Below are 20,278 nucleotides of genomic sequence, written 5' to 3' on the forward strand. Positions count from 1 at the left end.
TTTCTTCATTTTTCTTATTTAATAAGGAAGGCACTTAAGGCTAACTGATAAATATTTCCTTCTGTCCCAGAGGTTGTACTTTAAAATGTTTGTAACTAAGTATCTTAGTAAGTAAGGACTCCTGACAGCTTTTAGAGAAGCTTTCAAGCTCTGATCTTAGGAGTTTACTGTTTGCTAGGTTGATTCAGATCCTGTGATAAAAGAAAATGTCACTCAGGATGTAAATGAGGTTTTTAGATGCACTCTTTCAGAAAAGTAATGTGCAATTTGTTGAATTTTATTACATTTTTACTCCTGAAGCTTTAAACAGTTAATGTGTCTGCTTAAGATGTATACCAAGTTTCTTGGGTTATCAGATCTCTACTGAGATCTCTACTAGGAGCTTTAGCTAGGGAAAAAATAATAATAATAAAGGAGAAGAAGAAAATGAAAAGAAAGAAAGAAAAAATTCTAAAAAGCTTTAGAAAAATTTTACCCATGGGATATAAAATGAAGGGATGCTGGGAACCAGCAGTTAGCGTAATGGCTATGTCGCTGGACTCCCACGTAGTCAACTGCAGTTTGCATCCCGGACCCGGTGACTTAAAACTCACGCCGGGCATGTGTGCGTGCGTGCCCAAGATTCCGAGAGGAGAATGGAGGAGAAGGGATTGCGGCGTAACCATCCCCCCTAGGGGGTGATTTCTCGCTTTCTGTCTCTAAGTCTCTCTTTGTCTGTCTGGCGAGCGCACGCGCCCTATAGTGGAAAACCTCTCCAAAAGAAAAAAAAAAGGGGGGGAGATGCTGATAGAAATGTAACTTTACAAAAATAATTCAAATTATGTCCATTGAAGTTACTGACTCTAATCACTTTGAGCTAGCATTTAAGATGCTGTTAGCTCCAGTCTAATATGGTAGGTTATCAACAACAGTCTTCATTCTGTGATCCAATGGCTTACAAGAAAGTATTTCTAAAGATCTTCCTAGCATAGAGAAAAATTTGCTGCTACATGCATTTCCTCCGAATATGGAGCACCTGCTGTAGGCACTTTCCCAGTCTCGCCTTCTCTTTTAAGGCAAGGAGCTTTTGGCTTTGGCGGTGGTGTCCTTGCTGCAGGCCAGCTGTGGAAAGCCTCCCAAGATCTTGCCCCATAGGATTGCAGTGTGATCTCTGCCAGCTGAGGGAGGTTGGAGGAGGAGGCATAAATGGCTTTTTTAAAGTATTATTATTTGAAATTAAGGCTATGCCTTAGAAGGGAAAGTTTGGGTAAATCTAGGGTCATCTTTGTTGATCGGGGTCCTGGAGATCTTCCATGATCCATCTCTCCAAAGCTAACTTTATAGTCCAGCGATGTTCCAAATAGATATTTGATAAAGCAAGAATACCTACATTCAAATGGACTGCCATTTATTTAGCTGAGAACTATTTTAATAAGAACTTTTGTAAAAAGAGATTGTGCGATCCCTCTGAAAATGGAAAAAATAGAAAAATGATCAAATTGGCTGCTCTAACTGAAGAAACAAGAAATCGAAATGACTATGAAATATACTTTGTTAGATTCAACTTAGAAACCATACAGTATCTGTAAGAGTGAATATTCAAGATATATCATAGTTGAAGAAATGGTTTTTGTGAAACTTTTAGCATAAGATTTTCTAGTGTGGCCTTTCTCCATTGCCAAGAGGAATTTGATTTGATGGGGAGACTCCTATCTGGCTGTTTTTACAGCTGTAGTATTTAGAGTTCCACCTTGAGCTCTGAATGAACATCACTACTCTGTTTCTAGAGGGTCAGGTAGGTGAGAGGCAGGTTGAGAAGCCAGAGGGGAGCTGGAAAATTGTTTTCAGGACCAGTCAAGGAGAATTAACTTCTCTTGGAACAAGAAGAAGAATTATTACTATGAATCTTCCAAAGAGATCTCAGCTTTTGCCAGAACGTTGTGAGTTATAAGGACAAGAGGAAAGCTGTGTGCTAGTCTCAATGGCAAGCCAAGGTTGAGTGCATCTTTCGGTCAATTCTTTATTCACAGGAAGTTCAACCGAATCTGAATAACTTGTTGGTTTCGAAGTACAGGCTTCAGGGTCCAGCCTGTGGCATGGTGGTTAAGGCAGATGGATGCTACATAGCTGTGTGGATCAAGCTCCAGACCTGGCAAGTTGAGAAACAGGCTGGGTGCATGTGCCTGCATGGCCAGAATCCCAAAAGGAGGGAGAGATGGAGGAAGAAAAAGGGTTGTGACTTGACCACGCCCCCTGGGGGTGCTTTTGCCTCCTTTCTCTCTCTCTCTCTCTCTCTCTTCCCCCCCCCCACCACTTTCTCTTTCTGTCCCTCTCTGGTGAGCACATGAGCACTCTGGCAAATTACAAAAAGAAAAAGTACAGGTTCCATCTTGACCACCTTCATTTCTGAATGATGCATTCTCTGTTCTGATTCAAGAGCTCTACCGGGAACTTTGGCCGGCATCTCAGGCTGTCCACTCTGTAACTACTACATTGTAGCTGTAATCTGGGAACCCGATGGTTCTGTGGTCTCTAAGGCAGAAAGAAGATGACCAGGGCCCTACTCTCTATTGACCATTAAATAGCATTTAAGATGTAAAATGAAACAAAAGTCCATTCGTGTTTAATAAGAGTTCTCTGAAGAGTTTTGAAGAAGCTTGCAGACTACTCTTAGCTATACTTTGTTATTGTGAAGGACTTTCTTCCAATGAGCTAGTGCCTGCTTCTTAAAAGTGGCCAGTAGGTGAATCCCATCCCCTTATGCCTACCCCTGCCAGAAAAAGCAGCAGCAAAATTGGCAAGATGACTAGATTGATGTAGTAGGACAGACAAGTTTGCTTAACCAGTAACACCCTTTGCTTAAGAGTTGAGACAAAGGTGATGAGAATTGAGTAGGAGCTGAACGACTAAGATCACTAAGCAGAGAACTACCACGCATATGGTGGTTCAGGTGCAGCCTTGTACCTTCCACAGGGTCTGGGTGTTGGACGCTGCATCCCGCTCAGATTGGTGCTGATGACCTTGCCTGTCTTTGGGGAATAAGGTCTGAATTGTAGCATCTAGAGTCAGAGATGACCCTGATACATTTAGGGAAAATAGGTATTTTTATTTCTAGTAAAATAAATGTGTTTGTAATGGCTTCAGCTCTGGGAAAGGACCTGTCCGACTCAGAGGAACTGAGTTGTTGCAGCACTCCAGGTAATATGAGCCCCTACCCAGAGACTGCAGACAAGCTCTGGAAGTCACCAGGGTAATCCCACATGCCACCTGTACCATACACTGTGCCATTCTTATGCTGTAATTCTGATGTCTCAGGCCACCTTGAAGTCTTCTTCTCTTGTTCTGGCTGTAGGGTCTAAGATATTGTCTTCTTCTGAGTGTTTCAGCACTATGTACACCCTGAGTTAGTGCATCAGGAGTGAATATACTTGCTTTCTAGCCAACATGATATTATTAGCTTAACTTTATTCCTAACCCTACCCTTTACTTGGCAAGACCACTGCTGGGTACACCTTCATCACTTCTACAAGCCAAAATTCATATTTAGATCTGGCTCCTCCCCTTCCCCTGTGTCACCTCCGCCTCCTGGTACTCTCCCTCTCCTGGTCCTTATTCCTCTGGTGGCTTGTGCTCTAGAGAGAGACAGGCTAATTTAATCACCCAGTGTATCCCGGCTTTTGAGGTAGAGCTGCTTTAGTTGGCATGCAGTGATTAAAAGAAAAGGCGATGTCTACCTTTTTCCCCAATCCTTAGTCATAAAATCCATGTTGCTAGTGGTAGATGTCCTTGTGGCCGGTGGTTTATCCTTTTTGGGAGCCTGGTGAAGGCAAAATGAGAGAGGCTTATGGAATCTCAGAGCATCCTCCAGACTAGAAGGATATTGTACATCAACCAGAGCAGCCCCTGGGTGTGATAGGGCCTAGGCCTCTTTGTAGTTCTTTCTGCTGCCTTTTTCATCAGAAGAGCTGATCTGGGGGCCAGCAGGTGGCATGGTGGTTAAGGACGCTGGACTCCCACATGGCCAACCATGGTTCAAGTCCTGGACCTGGAGGCTTGCTCTCTCACGTTCCCACTCTCTCCTTCTCTCTTGCTCTGTCCCTCTCTGGTCAAAAGAAAAAAATGAAATAAATGAATGAATAAATAAAAAACAAAATAATTCTTTAAAAAAAAAAAAAGAGCTAACCTGTTTTTTACTGGTTCACTCCCCCAGAGCTTGCTATCTTAGCAGCAAGGAATCATTTTTAATTGGTTTGTTTACCTCTAAGTCCCACTCATTAGAGGCAATGTTTCACTTCTGTTTGACTCAACTACTTTCTCTTGCTTGGTAGAGCAATGTTTACTAGCATTAAAATGAATCCAGTCTTGCATCTACTAACAAATACAATTCATTTCAAGCTGCGTAGTCTAAATGAAAACTTGTTTCATGTTTATTAAACATCTAAATATATAGCTTAGGATAAAGGGCAATATAAGATCAGTCTCTGGAGCCGAAGCATAACCAGTGCTAGATATTTCCTTCGGCCTAGGTCGAGGTGACTCTCCAGGACATGGTGATCTCTTCTCTAAATGCAAACTGTCTGAGTTAGCAGGGCAGACTATGCCAATTTGGAGACTGCAGAATCAAACCAAGTGAATGTTTACTTCCTTTTTACCCCAGTCCTGATTTTCTTACGCTGTCTTACTGACTCGTTTGGATATGTCCTTTGTCAGAAGTTGCTTCAAATCCATTTTGAAAGAAGCATCTTTAAATATCAAGTTAAGTAGCATGAATCTCACGGCCTCTGAGCACGGCATGCTGTCTTTGCAGTTTTCTGTGGCCCAATTTGGGGACTCCAATACACATTCTCTCTTTCTCCCTCTCTCCCCCTTCCCTTCTCTCATTGGCCTCCACAGCACCCACAGTGCTTTGTAAGTATTCCCAAAGTTTATAACTCATGTGTACATTTGTGATTCATCACAGTCCCCCCAACAAAATGACAAGCAAATCAAAATCAGATATGCTCTAAAAATAACACAAATTAGAAAACTAAAGTTTGGAAAACATCCCTAAGCTACTTTCCTGCCATAGTTTTAAAATACATGATTGGTAATTGAATGATTCATCTTATTTAGAGACAATTTTTACCAAGTTAGAACAGGAATTTTGTTTTTTTTTTTTCTTTTTGCACAAAGTCATATCTTATGTCTAAGATGAGAATTTTTTTTTCTGTTTTTATTTGGCTAACATTTCTTAAAATAGATTTAAATTGCAATCTAGCATGTTTTCTTTGCATTATTAGTTTGAAATACAGTTATGAAATTTAATTATAATTAAATATTCATGAAAAAATATTTTGAAGTATTCCATAAGCTATTGAAATATAGTCTGTGAAATACTTTTTTTTTTTCTTTCTTTCTTTTTTTGAGAGGTTTTTTGCTATAGGGCACATGCACTCGCCAGACAGAGACATAGAGACAGAAAGCGAGCAATCACGCCCCTACGGGGATGGTCACGCTGCAATCCCTTCTCCTACATTCTCCTCTCGGGATCTTGGGCACGCATGCATACACGCCTGGCGTGAGTTTTAAGCCACTGGGTCCGGGAGGCGAACCGCAGTCGACTACATGGGAGTCCAGCGACATAGCCATTATGCTAACTGCTGGTTAAGTCTGTGAAACACTCTTACCTCATTTTTTTAAAAATTATTTTTGTCAGAATGGGAGGGATATATATGTCCATTAAGTCACCTGATGATAATTTAAAATAATAATTTGATACCGAGTTGCTTTTTCCATTTAAAAAGCATAATTTTGGACCAACCCCAGTGTAGCAGTTAAGGAAGCCAGATCTTATATGGCCACCCCTGATTCTAATCCCAGCCCACATGCATGCCCAGATCTCAACAGGATAGAGAAATGGAGGAGAAGGGATTGCCCAGGTGACCATACCCCATTGAGGGTGCTCTCTCCTTCTCTCTCTCTGGCAAGCACATGTGCCTTCTGGCAAACTAAAAAAAAAAGCATAAAAAAAATTACAATTCTAAAATCTCTTGATTCGGCTAGGATTAACAACTTGACTAAATGACAGGATGAGGCAGTCGGTTGGTAAAATAAAAATAATTCTGTGCTAGGGAGGCAGGATCACTGGATTAAAATCCTTGGTACTGCTTATCTCCGGCTGTGTGGCCTTGGACCAAAAACCAAAGCACTCTGGTCTAGCAGTAAAGGGAGGGAAGGGGGCTGATTCATTTCTGGATAACTTCCAATCTCATGGTCTATTATTTTATGATTGAAATCGAGGGCTTTTGATTTTATTCTAATCTTTGCAGATTGCTCATATCGTTTTATTGTTTTAAGTTTCTGCAGAATTCAACCTGAGAAGAGAGAACATATTGATACCCCTTATAGATAAGCTGCTGCAAATGCTGCCATGCAGAGCTTCTCCTTCTCTCCCACCAGTTCACATTTGCCTGGTCCGAGAGCTCTGATAGTATCCTGTCCTGGGTGCTGGCCCGGCCTCCTCCCCAGCCTGCCTCTTCTGTCCTTTCTCTATGGCAGCATCAGCACCTCGCCTTTCCCGGAACTAGAGTGGATGGTGCCCCATCTCTAGGACTGGGGCCACTTTGTCCAGGTCCATGGTGATCCGCACCCACTTTGAGACCCAGGCGTTGTCTGTCCCTCACCTACCACTCTCTCACATGGGTTTCAATTAGGCATCAGGTGTGGGATGAGTCTCTAAGGAAGGACTTAGTGCTTGTTGTGAAAGAACTGGTGTTCCAAACTCGACCTTCCCAGCATGGACTGTAGCTCCTGTTCCAGAACAAAATTAGAGAAAGGGGCTCATAACTCTTCCAGCCACAGAGCTCTCCACTTAGAGAAGTTTGTTGGATTTGGAAGCAAACAACTTGGCTTAGTAAGAACTTGTTCTCACAAAATCTAACTACTAACTCAGGCTGCTAAGCCTGGGACCCAAAGAAGGGAGTATTTAAATTAAAAAAAAAAATTGTATAGGTTAGTCGAAACCGTGAGGCACAGATTCAGAGACTTACAGACACAGGACAAATAAAAGAGATTCTATTTTGAAAGTAAAGATGTTATTGTCATTTGACTGACACAAAGGAAGTTAGGGAAGCATTTATTAACTGCCGGCTGTGTACTGGATGCTGTATGAGAAATGATCTGTATGAATCTGTCAGTCTTTGTCCTCAATAAATTTACAATCTGTTGGAAGAGATGAATGCTAAGCATCATTTCATTAAAATGTAGTCAATTCTGTGGTAGCAAACAGAGAATGTCACAGAAGCATGAGATCTGGGGATGGTCCCAGAAAGATTCAAAAGAGATAATATATGTGAAGAATGGGAGAAAGAACAGGAAAATGATGTGGAATTCTTGGTAAGCTATGAGGAGTTTGGCTAGCTGAAATATCTAAAGAGGAGGCCAGCAGGGGGTGTGGAGGTTAAGGTGGCTGGGCAGTCGCACCATTCCGGTCCCAAACCTGGGGGCCTGAAAATCACACCAGAGCACATGCATGCATGCCCAAAATCATGAGAGGAGAATGGAGGAGAAGGGATTGAAATGTGGCCTTTCCTGGGGGTGATTCCTCACTTTCCCTGTCTTTCCCTCTCTTTTCCTTTCTCTCTGGCAAACTCACATGCCTTATAGCAAAGAAAGGAGAGAAGGAAGGAAGAAAGGAAGGAAGGAAGGGAGGGAGGGAGGGAGGGAGAGAGAAGGAGCTGGAAATGAGAACGGAGGAGGCAGATAGGCCCAAGTAGATGCAAAACCTGCCTTTGCGTGGTTTGGAAGGAGCTAACACTTTGTCCCTAAGGGAATAGGTGCCATTAAAGGATTTTAATTGAAAACATAAGATGATCTGATCTGGCCGCTAGAAATATCACTGTGACAGACATGTGGAAGAAAGATGAGCAAGATCAAGACCAGAGGGAAGGAGACTGGTAGGGAGCACAGTCCCAAAGGCATGCATGTGTGCTGTGCAATCCACTGTTCTTTGTTCACTTAGCTCATAAATATAACTTTAAATTGTGCTAAACAAACATTATTAACTATATTATCTTAAACACCCGAATCTATTAAAAAGTTTAGTACATGGCAATCTTTCAATCACTCCAAGTGACTAACAGGCTGCTTATAAGAATTGATAAATACATTCTAAAGTTTCTAATCATTTAACTAAACCTTAAGCTCTTATACTTATTATCCCTGAAATCTAACCATTTAAAATGATTAATGTAGTAAATCAAATTATCTTCTACATTTGAATGTAATTTGCAATCATACTATGTTATGTTTTCAAACTACAACTTTAAGTGTAATATCAAATAAGCATTTTTTCTTTTTTAAAATTTATTTTATACATTCAATCACTATACATAACTACGATTTTTGAAGTGAATTTACCCAACATGAATACAGTTCACACCAGTCCAGTTGAATATACCATGCACATTATCATCAACAGATAACATAAGCATTGAAATTCAGGTTGCAAGACATTGTCGGATATTTACTTTGTCCTAATATGCTCTTTACTGTCTCTAATGTTCTTAAAGATTTCAGACATTTAAGAATAACCATGCTAATTGTCCCAAGGCTACAATCCTTTCTCACAAAGCTAACAATAAAGCATCGATAGATGACGTTAGCAATAAAGCATCTACTCCGTGGTAGTCTGCTAGGGCTGCCCTTACACAGAACCACACCTGGGTGGCTTGAACAACGGAAGTTTGTTGTTCACAGTACAGGAGGTGAGGAGTTGAGACCAGATGTCAGCTGGATTGGTTCTTCTGAGGGCTGTGACGAGATTCTGCCCTGTGGTTATTTCCTAGGTTCTGGGGGTTCCCTGGCAATTGTTGGCATTCCACAGCACCAACGCCTCACCTGGTCTCTGCTTTCAGCCGTCTTCACATAGAATTCCCTGTGTGTCATCACATGGATTCCCCCGTGTGTCTTCACATGGAGTTCCCCATGTGTGTCTTTACATAGAGTCCCCCACGTGTATCTTCACATGGAGTCCCCCATGTGTGTCTTCACATGCTGTCCCCCGTGTGTGTCTTCACATGGAGTCGTCCATGTGTGTCTTCACATGTAGTTCCCCCGTGTGTGTCTTCACATGCTGTCCCCCGTGTGTGTCTTCACATGGAGTTCCCCCGTGTGCATCACATTGTTTTCTTTTAAAAGGACCTTAGCCTTGTTAGCTGGGGGGGCCTCACTACTCCAACATGGGTACGTCTTAACTAATTATATCTGCAATAACTATATTTCCAAGTGTGATCACACTCTGAGGCGCTGGGGCTTACAGCTTCAACATATGAATTGGGGGGTAACAGTTCAACTCACTGTATATCTGATTTGCTTCAACCCTCCTATTCTTATTTTTGTATTTTTCTAGGGTTGTGAGCTGAGGATCATTCTTTGGGACAGAGAATTTGAGACTTTCCAGAATTTAGATAGATTCTGTGTATTTCTAGGATAACTTCTCAGCTGAGCATTATTTACATTTGGGGTCAGATAATTCTTAGTTGTGGGGTTTCTGCTGTGTAGTGGAGGTTGTTTAGCAGCGTCCTTGACCGCTATCCTAGGATGCCAGTAGCACACCTCCACCACCACCCCCATTTGTCTCCAGGCATTGTAAATATCCCCTGAGAGCAGAGTCACCTGTCTACCCAGCTGGGACCACTGACAGGGTAATCAATCCAAGCCACAGATCTGGATTTATTCTCAAAGCTGTTCTCTCTCTCTCTCTCTCTCTCTCTCTCTCTCTCTGTCAGTGAGAACCCCAGAGTGTACTTATCAGCTGACCTTTAGCTGTCTAACCCAGTATATCACACATGCCTTAGGCATTTTTCAGCTATTAGTCCTACTGGATTCTCATCATAACCTCTTCAAATAATTCTTATGCAGATTTGGGTAGATAGGATTTGGTACTCCAACTCCAAGTACAACTAAATGTCCTCACTATTTGACTAATCTCTTATACTCCATGATGGAATTCTACTTTGTTTACTATGCTCCATGTTCATAGACCATAGATTTATTATATTAACAACATCCATATCAAGAAAAAAACCATATATTTTGAAACTAGACATAAAATAGAAGCAGAGCCATCGACCACTATCACACTTGAAAGTTTATAGAGTACCCCTGGAGACCATATGAAAGTCTTCATTATTCTCATTTCCTTCTTAAAATGCTGCTTTTTCCTTGAGTTCTAGAATTCAATCCTAGTGATTTGTATTCCTATTGTTAGTGTTGTTTTCAGGTACTATAACATGTTGGGAAGTAATTATGAGTCTTGAATTATATAGTTTTCTGTTTTTTGTTTTTTTTTTTAGTTTGAAAATATTCCACATTGTTGTTTTTGTTTTTTGGGTTTTTGTTTGTTTTTGTTTTTGCTATAAAGTGCATGTGCTCACCAGAGAAAGTGAGAAGTCACCCCCGTAGGGGCTAACCATGCTGCAATCCCTTCTTCTCTATTCTCCTCTTGAGATTTTGGGCATGCATGCACATGCTCCTGGCATGATTTTCAAGCCACCATGTCTGGGGCTCAAACTGTGGAGCCAGCAATGTGGGATCCAGCACCTTAAACTTCATGCCCCCTGCACCCCTTTTTTAGAAAAAATGTTAATATTATTTTCTGCTTTTTTATTACAAAAGTGCAATATTTTGGTTAGATTATAGGTCATGGTGGGCTTATTTACAGAAATGTTCCATTTTTCTTTTTAAGAAAGTTACACATTGAATGCTTGCAAAGCCATCAAGGAGTAAGGTGCTTTGCACTGTAGCTCTATGTTCCATATCCCAAACAAAATCACTTACACAGAACCTTTTGGAACACTGTCTTATAAATCAGATACATCGTACAGTGTATAAAGAGCCACAGGCTGATGCATTAGTCTATTTTTCCTGACCTTCTCACCATCAGGGTTTTTACACCTATCTCAAAAAGTACGTGTATTCTCTCACTACGTAAACTGTTAACTATTGCTTGCTGGTGAGACCTTCTCACCATCAGGGTTTTTACACCTATTTCAAAAAGTACATGTATTCTCTCACTACATAAACTGTTAACTATTGCTTGCTGGTGGAAGGTGGTGGGCTCGATGCTAAATGGGATGTAGACGCAGTCACAGATCCACATCTTTAGTGTGTCTCAGTCCTGCAACCAGGTATGTTGTATTTTTACATAAAACCTGTAACAACAAAGAAATACCATTGCACACTTATTTTAATGGCCCAAATCCAAAACACTGAGAACATCAAGTGCTTGTGTGGAAATAGAGCAACAGAAACTCTCACACATTACTGGTAGGAATGCAAAGTGGGACAGCCACTGCGGAAGACAGTTGAGCAATTTCTTACAAAACTAAACATAGTTTTGCCATGTGATCCAGCAGTCACATTCCTTGGCATATGCCCAAATAAGTTGAAAATGTATGTCTGCACAGAAACCAACATACCATGTTTACAGTGGCTTTATTCACAGTTGCCAAAACTCAGAAGCAACCAAAGTGTCTTTCAGTAGGTGGGTGGAAAAATAAACTATGGTACATCTAGACAATGGAATATTTTTCAGCACTAAAAAGAAATGCACTGTCAAACCTGACATGCATTTTCCTAAGTGAAAGAATTGAATCTGAAAAGGCTACATACCATACGATTCCAGTGATGTGACATCCCTAAAAGGCAAAAAATGGCAAAAACTGGAGAAAGCAAAAAGATTTGTGGTTGTCAGAGGTCAGGAGGGGAGGAAGGATGAATAGACAGAGCACAGAGGACACTGAAATCATTATGTAGGCTACTGCAATAATGGGTACTTGTCATTATGCATTTGTAACACTCAAAGAATGTGCAACACCAGGAGTGACTCCTAATACAACTCTGGACTTTGGGTGATAATGACGTGTCAACATAGATTCATTGATTCTAGCAACATAGGTGCAAGATATTGGAAGGGGGGGATTGTGCTTGCGTGAGACAAGAGGTATATGAGAACCCTATACTATCCACTCAGCTTTGCTAGTAACCTAAACTGCTCTAAAAAGTTAAAATTTCTTAATTAAAAAGCCATAGTAGAATATAGAAAGTGAAAATATAAAGAGATGATCTATATAGAAATCCAGTGTAGAAAATGACCCATACCATTTGGTTCCATGAGCCTGTGAAGTTCTTGAGAGCAGGAACTATGCTTATCGATTGATTTATCACAATACCTCACAGAGTGCTTGATAAATATTAAACAAAGGAGGGTCTAATGGATGGATAGGTGGTTGAATAGGAGGCACAGTACAGTAGGACTTTAGAGGAGAAAAACTCTCCCTGACTACATCATCTCACCGTGGACAGATTAACTCAGGATAGAGAGAGGTGACATTGCCCTCACACACAAGTGGGGCTGCCGTCAGCTTCCCAGATCAGCGCAGCGTTCAAGTGCGAAAGCAGAGTAGGTATGTCAGGAGCAGCCGTGTTGGAGCCTGATGCATCAGATCAGTGGAAGTCTGACTCTGGAAAACCTTTTATTTTGTGCTTGATGAAAAAATATTATTTCACTTATTATTGTTAACTATCAAACACAAAATTACTTTGAGTTATTTGGGGTTCTCCAGTAACAGAGATGAAGAATCGTCATAGCATGAGTGACCGTTTCCTCGGTCAAGACTGTGCCCATGCATGACATCAGGCTCCTTTGAGGCCCATCACTCTCCCTGCCCTGGTTTGCTGTCTTCTGAGCCTCCTGCTTTATTCCAAATGAATGGTGTAATTATAGAGTATCAGGGAGAGCCCCACAGTCTGGAAAGATCATGCAGTCAATCTCAGGAGCAATTGAGTAAGAATCAACTGTCCATTGATTCAGCTTATGATTTTGTATAGCATTAAATGTTTTTAAAAATACAACTCTGGAAGCTCATACACCTGACCTTTGTGTACTGTAACTGATAAATGCACAAAGTTTTGAAAGAACATAGTTCATTTTGGGACCAGCAGTTAGCATAATGGCTATGTCGCTGAACTCCCATGTAGCCGACCACTGTTCGAGTCCTGGACCCGGTGGCTTAAACTCATGCCAGGCGCATGTGCATGCGTGCCCAAGATACCGAGAGGAGAATGGAGGAGAAGGAATTGCAGCGTGGTCATCCCCCCTGGGGGGGGATTTCTCGCTTTCTCTCTGTCTCTCTCTGTCTTTCTGAAGAGCACATGTGCCCTATAGCAAAACCCTCTCCAAAAAAAAAAAAAAGAACATAGTTCATTCTATTGAGAGGAATATGCCTGGTATAGATTATCCATAAGGCCTATAGTTTCTGAAGAAAAATATGGCAAATCTCAGATACTGTATTAATTTTTCTACCTGAAATTAATGAAATCACATGCTTATTAGATGTTTCCTGTATACCTGAATAGCCATTACATGTATATTCATGTTTAGTGTGTAAATATATGTATTTTTAGATATATATTTGTATGTGTTATACATAAATAAAATATGCCTAAAGATTTTCTTTCATCCTCAGTTTTTATCTTGCCTTGGAAAGTTGGAAATTTGTTAAGTCTAGGATTTGGACTAGAATAAATGAAGCAACTTGAAAAATAAATAAATAAAGTATTTTGTCTCTCTCCTGCACCTCACCACACAATGAACGGTGAGGAAGGAGGAAGCTGGGGTAGTGCCTAGAATTACCTGACTCTATCACAGAACACCTCCAGTGCTCCGAGAAGAGTCATCAACATGTGTATACGTGTTTCTGAACACGTGTTTGATGTACTAAGTTAGGAATGTATGTTTAGGAAGTAATAACTACTATAAACTCTAAGCTGTGGTCTGAAGTGCACAGGCCTTCATAGCACAGTGGTTAAATATTTTGCGGAGGAAGTCAGATCTCACAGGACTGACCATGGTTCAAGTCCCAGCCCCATTGGCCTGAAAAACACTGCTGGTGCCTGTGCGTGCGCAGACTGCTGATGTGATGGAGAACTGGAGGAAAGAGCGTGACCAGGCTCGCTCTCTCTCCTCCCCCTCGGTCCCCGCTTTCTCATGCATGTGCACATACTTTCTAGCATAAAATCTTTTTAAAAAGCTCTCAGCCTATGGACTAGAAGATGACATGGTGGTTAAGGTGCTAAATCCCACTGGCCTACTCCACAATTTGAGTCTTGGATCCAGTGGCTTGAAAAACACACCAGGCACATGTGCGTGCGTGCGTGCCAAAACTTCTAAGAGAATGAGGGAGAAGGGACTGAAGCATGGCCATCCTCTGTGGGGGTGATTTCTCTCCCCGCTGCCCCCATAGTGAACACATGTACCCTTTGGCAAAAATCTCAACAAAAGCAGTTCTCACTGTATACTTAAACTACATGTATCTTTTATTTTGGTTCTGGGATCTTTTGGGGTTTTTTTGTTTGTTTGTTTTGTTTTGTTTTGTTTTGTTTCTTTGTTTTTTATTCTACTTTATCCACACATATTGCCTCTCTTTACATTTTTTTTCTTTTTTTGGATAGGTTTTTGCTATAGGGCACGTACACTTGCCAGACAGACAGAGACAGAGAGACAGAAAGCGAGAAATCACCCTTCAGGGGGGATGACCACGCCACAATCCCTCCTCCTCCATTGTCCTCTTGGGATCTTGGGCATGCACACACACACGCCCAGCGTGAGTTTAAGCCACCGGGTCCAGGACTCGAACCGCAGTTGACTACATGGGAGTCCAGCGACATAGCCATTACGCTAACTGCTGGTCTCTCTCTTTAAATTTTTTTAAAATTTATTATATTTTATTTTTTTCATAAGAGGGAGAGCCAGGTACCCTCAATAGGTCTCATACTGCAATCCTCCCCCAGCCTCCTAGCCAGCCAGGACCGTGGATATACACTTTTGTTCAGGTCAGCCAGGATCATGAGCACACACTTGTGTCCAGGTCAACCAGATCCAGCCCATCTTCCAAATGGTTCCAACACCACAGGGCAGTGCCCTACTACCCACACCCCCACGGCTTTGAAGATAGACTTAGGAAAATGTACATACGATAACAAGCACTCTAAAGCCTGCAGTTCAATTTCATGTGGACAGATCTACCTGTGACCTAATAAATGAAATATTGGGTCATTGGAAAAGTCATAATATAGTTGTCTGTTTTTCTGTGTAAAAATTCATCTTGACTTTTCAGTGACCCAGTATTTCTATCACCTCTAAGGCAAGCTCTTTGTTGCTACTTCTTAATTTGTATTTTCATTCATAAAATATTTTAAAGCACTCATTAGGGTAATAGACATTGGGCTCACCTCTAAAGTTGAAATAAGTAACAACATCAAGCCTCCCTGGGACCTCGCTGACCTGGGTCTCAGCCTAACATTGTGCTCTGTGGGATGACCTCACGTTGGAGCCCAAGGGTTCTTCCCAGTCTGCCCCCAGCTGTGGTCAGCGCCTTGCTGTACTGAGGGGGAGAGTGATGGCAATGTCTCTGTGGTATGTTTCAGCAACTCGGAAGTGTGTACAGTATACTCGCTGCAATCTTGAATGTTGGAAACATCGAGTTTTCTTCCGTGGCATCTGAACATCAGATTGATAAGAGCCACATTTCCGATCGTGCAGCTCTGGAGAACTGTGAGTTTTATTATCTTCCATTTAAAACTGAGCTGTTTCAGAGTCTTTTAACTTTGTGTCACATAAGGATAATTTCAAACAATTGTATTTACCTGGAATCCCTAAAATAATACTCAGATTCAATTTGTGCAAAATGTTTAAAAGTCCACTGTTTAAAACAGATTTTCATGCCTGCAAATTAACTGATTAGTGTAGAAAATGTTTCTAAAGACTAGTTATAAAGACTGTTTTAGGAGCTACTTATATATTTTGATGTAAAACACAGATAGGAGGGTGAAAATTTAGTAAACTGATCTAAAAAAATAAAGTTGTTATCTTGTACATGGAACATCTGCATCATTTTGCAAGTAATAAAGGCCTGTCTGTTTTCATACTGGTTAGATTTTGTACACCCATTCAGCCTGGGGTGATTACTCTTGTAGTCATTTTCTACCACAAAGAACCACATCATCGTATTTGCTTCAAATCACGTTTTCTCTTCGTAGTGAAGTGCTGGATTATTCCAGCAATTAAGGTTTCTCACTTCCAGTGGCACGGCTTTTTTCTATTAGAAGATATACTATTCTTTTATTTTTAAGGCATATGTCTCATAAATTCTGATTTGCTCTAAGTTTCATCTATAACCTAGAGACTCATGATAGACATTTTTTTATGTGTGTCTTTTTCCTAATTTATACTTGTTCAGAGACAGAATGAGATGTTGTAGGGTAATTTCAGAAAACCAAATGCCAGCTCATCCTCCTCCAGACTATCGTCTGCCCCACTGTATCTCTGGGATTGGCACAGAGATGCAGCAGAACAAGAGTCTGCAGTTGGCATGTGCCTGGAAACTTCGAGTACACATGTTCTGACCTCCTACACACAAAACGTGGAATTGACACACAAGACACTGAGTTATCAGGAGTGAAGGAATAACCAGACAATGCTATCTGATAAAATTCGAATCTCACTGTCTAGCTATTGCTAGAAAAGTTAGCAGCAGCTGACAGAATGAGTTGCATTGAAGAGCGGATGTAGATCAGAGTATAGTTAGAAACAGCCAAACGGAGCGATGAGTTATGACTACGAACCTATTTCTGTAGAGCAGGAGACAATCAGACAGGGGATTAAAAAAAGGGATAAATTATACATTGACATCATTTAAATGAATTAAAGTACTTTCGAAATAGTCATCTGAGGAAAATAGAAATTCTGTTCATTTTCAACAAAATGGCTCCTTGGGTCATCAGAAAAGTTATGAGGTATGTTTTCTAGGCAGAAATGTGCCATGACTTTTCCAATGACCCAATATAATTCAAGGTTACAAGGAATAATCTCCAAACCAAGGCTGATGTCCCAGATGGTTTTACAACTGCGTTGTTTCATCAGGTGCTGTCCATTTCACCCCATGAATGTCCCTCACACCTGATCATTTCTCTCCATCACCATCATCACCATTTCCATCAAGGACATTACCACCTCTCACCTGAGCTAAGTGACCTCCCAGTTCTTTCAACATTAAGAATTGCTCGTTTTTGTGTCTTTTTGTGTCATACGTAGCACATGGATCACTGGCCTTACTCAGTCTCCTCCTCCTACTACTCCTCTTCCTCTTCCCTCTCCTACTTCTCCTCTATTCCCCTCACCCTTCCCACTTAAGTTTTTTGATCAGCTTCTCATTCCTCCTGGATAAAGACCATCAAGACTAGAGCCTTATTTTACAAAGTACTGTGCCTTACAGTATATCCCCAGGTAAATGGTAAGTAGCAGACATTCAATAAATATGTGTGAAATTAATAGAAGTGGAAATGGAAATAGACATACAGTGAGAAACACTGTTCAGAAACAGATTCAAGTAAAAGGATGAAAAAAGACATTTCAAATTATTAGGGAATTGGTTTTTAGAGACAGCCAACCGGGTCACCATTTAGAGGAGGGGTAATTTAAATCCTTTTCATACACCAGATACCAAAATGAATTCAAATAGCATATATTTAAATGCATAAAAAGGGCCAGCAGGCAGCATGGAGGTTAAGGTGCTTGGTCCCACATGGCCAACTTTGCAGGTTTGTGTCCTGGACCCTGAGGCTTGAAAATCATGTTGAATGCATATGTACGCATGCCAAGAATCCTGACAGGATAACGGAGACGAAGGGATTGCCACATGTCCACCCCCCACCCCTGGGGTGTGATTTCTCACTTTTTCTCTTCCTTTCTCTCTCTCTTTCATGAGTGCACACTCCTTATAGCACGAGGGAGAGAGAGAGAAAAAAGAGAAAACCTAAAAAAAATTGCAAAAAGAAAAATCATAAAAATACCAATTGAAGTACATTTATATAATCCTGTGGTAAGAAAGGACTTAACAAGGTTTATGTTCAGAAAAATCAAAACCAGACATGATTTTCTTTTAAAAAAAAATAGTATATTTGACTACATAAAAGTAGAACTCTTTTATACTTAAAAAATATAATTAATTAAATTTTAATGCAAATGAAAGATGAGAGAAATATTTGCAACAGCTATATCAAAATCCTATTCTCTTTAAGCTATAGAGAATTCTTATACATTGTTTAGAAAAAGATGAACAAATCAATAAAAAAATGCAACTTACAAAATAAAAACCATAAATTACCAATAAAAATATGAAAGATGAAAGTGCTCAGCATCATTAGAAATCAATTAAAGACAAAGCCATTTTTGGGGGGGAGAGAGGTTTTTTGCTATAGGGCGCGTGTGCTCGCCAGAGAGACAGAGAGACAGAAAGTGAGAAATCACCCCCCAGGGGGATGGCCACACCACAATCCCTTCTCCTCCATTCTCCTCTCGGGATCTTGGGCACACACGCACATGCACCCGGCATGAGTTTAAGCCACCAGGTCCGGGACTCGAACTGCAGTCAACTACATGGGATCCAGCAACTAAGCCATTATGCTGACTGCTGGTCCCAAATTGGCCATTTTTTCACTTTTTTTTTTTTTTGGAATGGTTTTTGCTATAGGGCGCATGTGCTCACCAGACAGACAGAGAGAGACAGACAGAAAGCGAGAAATCACCCCTCAAGGGGAATAGCCATGCCACAATCCCATCATTTTCATTCTCCACTCGGGATCTTGGGCACGTACACACATGTGCCCAGCATGAATTTAAGCCATGGGGTCCGGGACTCGAACTGCAGTCGACCATATGGGAATCCAGCGACATAGCCATTATGCCAACTGTTGGTCCTTCAAATTGGCCATTTTTAAAAAGAATAATCCCTGACATCTATGAAATTATATTGAAATTACTCATCTTCCATTTAACCAATAGGAGTATAATTGGTTCAGATTTTTGGAAGAGCAGTTATAGTGTGTATATAAAAAAATTAAATATATTGTAATCTTTGGACCGATTGAATTTAGGCCATCTATGCTACAAAAATGTGAAATATGAATATGTATTCATGCCCTGAATATTTATCCCAGTATATTTTTTTACAATTATGAACATATGAAAGCAACCTAAACATTCAGCAACTTGAAAATTGTTGATATTGGGAACCAGCAGTTAGCGTAATGGCTATGTCGCTGGGCTCCCACATAGTCAACCGTGGTTCGCATCCCGGACCCAGTGGCTTAAAACTCATGCCGGGCACGTGTGCGTGCGTGCCCAAGATCCCGAGAGGAGAACGGAGGAGAAGGGATTGTGGCGTGGCCATCCCCTTTGGGGGGTGATTTCTCACTTTCTGTCTCTATGTCTCTCTCTGACTGTCTGGCGAGTGCACATGCCCTATAACAAAAACCTCTCCAAAAAAAAAAAAAAAAAAAGAGAGAAAATTGTTGATATTATATACGCAGTGAATTGAAACCATATTTACAAATAATATGCAACAGATGAGAAATTCTTAAGGCTTTACATTAAGATAAAACATTTGTGTAGGCATCAAATTTTAACAAAATTTGGCAATTTTAAAAAGAAACTAAAAAGTTATTTGATAAACACATGGATGTCAAGGTAAATCATAGAAGGTGTTTCAGATACATTTGTTTGGATATACTTCAGCACTCTAAGTAATCTTCCAGTTAATATCTAAATGCTGAAAATATGTGTGTAGCAATGATATCCATATTACATCAAATTCATTCATTATGCTTTTCAATGATTTGGCATCACTCAGTGAAATTGTATTTGACATCACTTAAGCACTCATTCTCTTGTGTAGCAGTTCCACTGTTGGCTACTTTGGTTTGGGTAGTATTGCATTATGAAGGTAAGTAGGCAAAATTGGCCAGGAGACATAGTTCTAATGTTGAACAGTAACTTATCTTTTCATCATAAAGCCTTCACCTATTTATTACATGTCATTTAAAGGATATGAACTAAGATATTTTCATTTTCTGGAAGTGACCTCACTGTCATTTTTTCTTCTAACAGTGTATTTGTTTACTTTTCAGCTGCTTCTCTGCTTTGCATTCAGGCAGATGAGCTACAAGACGCTCTTACCTCCCACTGTGTGGTCACTAGAGGAGAAACAATTATACGACCCAATACTGTAGAAAGAGCTACCGATGTCAGAGATGCTATGGCTAAAACTTTATACGGACGTCTCTTCAGTTGGATAGTCAATTGCATTAACAGCTTGTTAAAGCACAATACATTATCGAGGTAAATATTTTCATAGGAACAATTTTTCCCACTGCTAGGTGATGTAAATCTATTTTTAAATTTTATTTAATTTGTTGATTT

At 40.5% G+C, this 20,278-nt stretch overlaps 1 protein-coding gene across 1 annotated transcript in view; it reads left to right on the forward strand.

Annotated features, from left to right (window-relative positions):
- Positions 1-20,278, forward strand: part of MYO3A (myosin IIIA) — a 286,656-nt gene that overhangs the window by 170,738 nt on the left and 95,640 nt on the right. The window contains exons 16-17 of the mRNA XM_006139727.2: positions 15,448-15,574; positions 19,987-20,197. Of these exons, the coding sequence (XP_006139789.1) occupies positions 15,448-15,574; positions 19,987-20,197 (338 nt within the window). The remainder of the gene's footprint in view (positions 1-15,447; positions 15,575-19,986; positions 20,198-20,278) is intronic.

This window comes from Tupaia chinensis, unplaced genomic scaffold (assembly GCF_000334495.1).
Source record: "Tupaia chinensis unplaced genomic scaffold, TupChi_1.0 Scaffold000001_1, whole genome shotgun sequence".
Classification (NCBI taxonomy): Eukaryota; Metazoa; Chordata; class Mammalia; order Scandentia; family Tupaiidae; genus Tupaia; species Tupaia belangeri.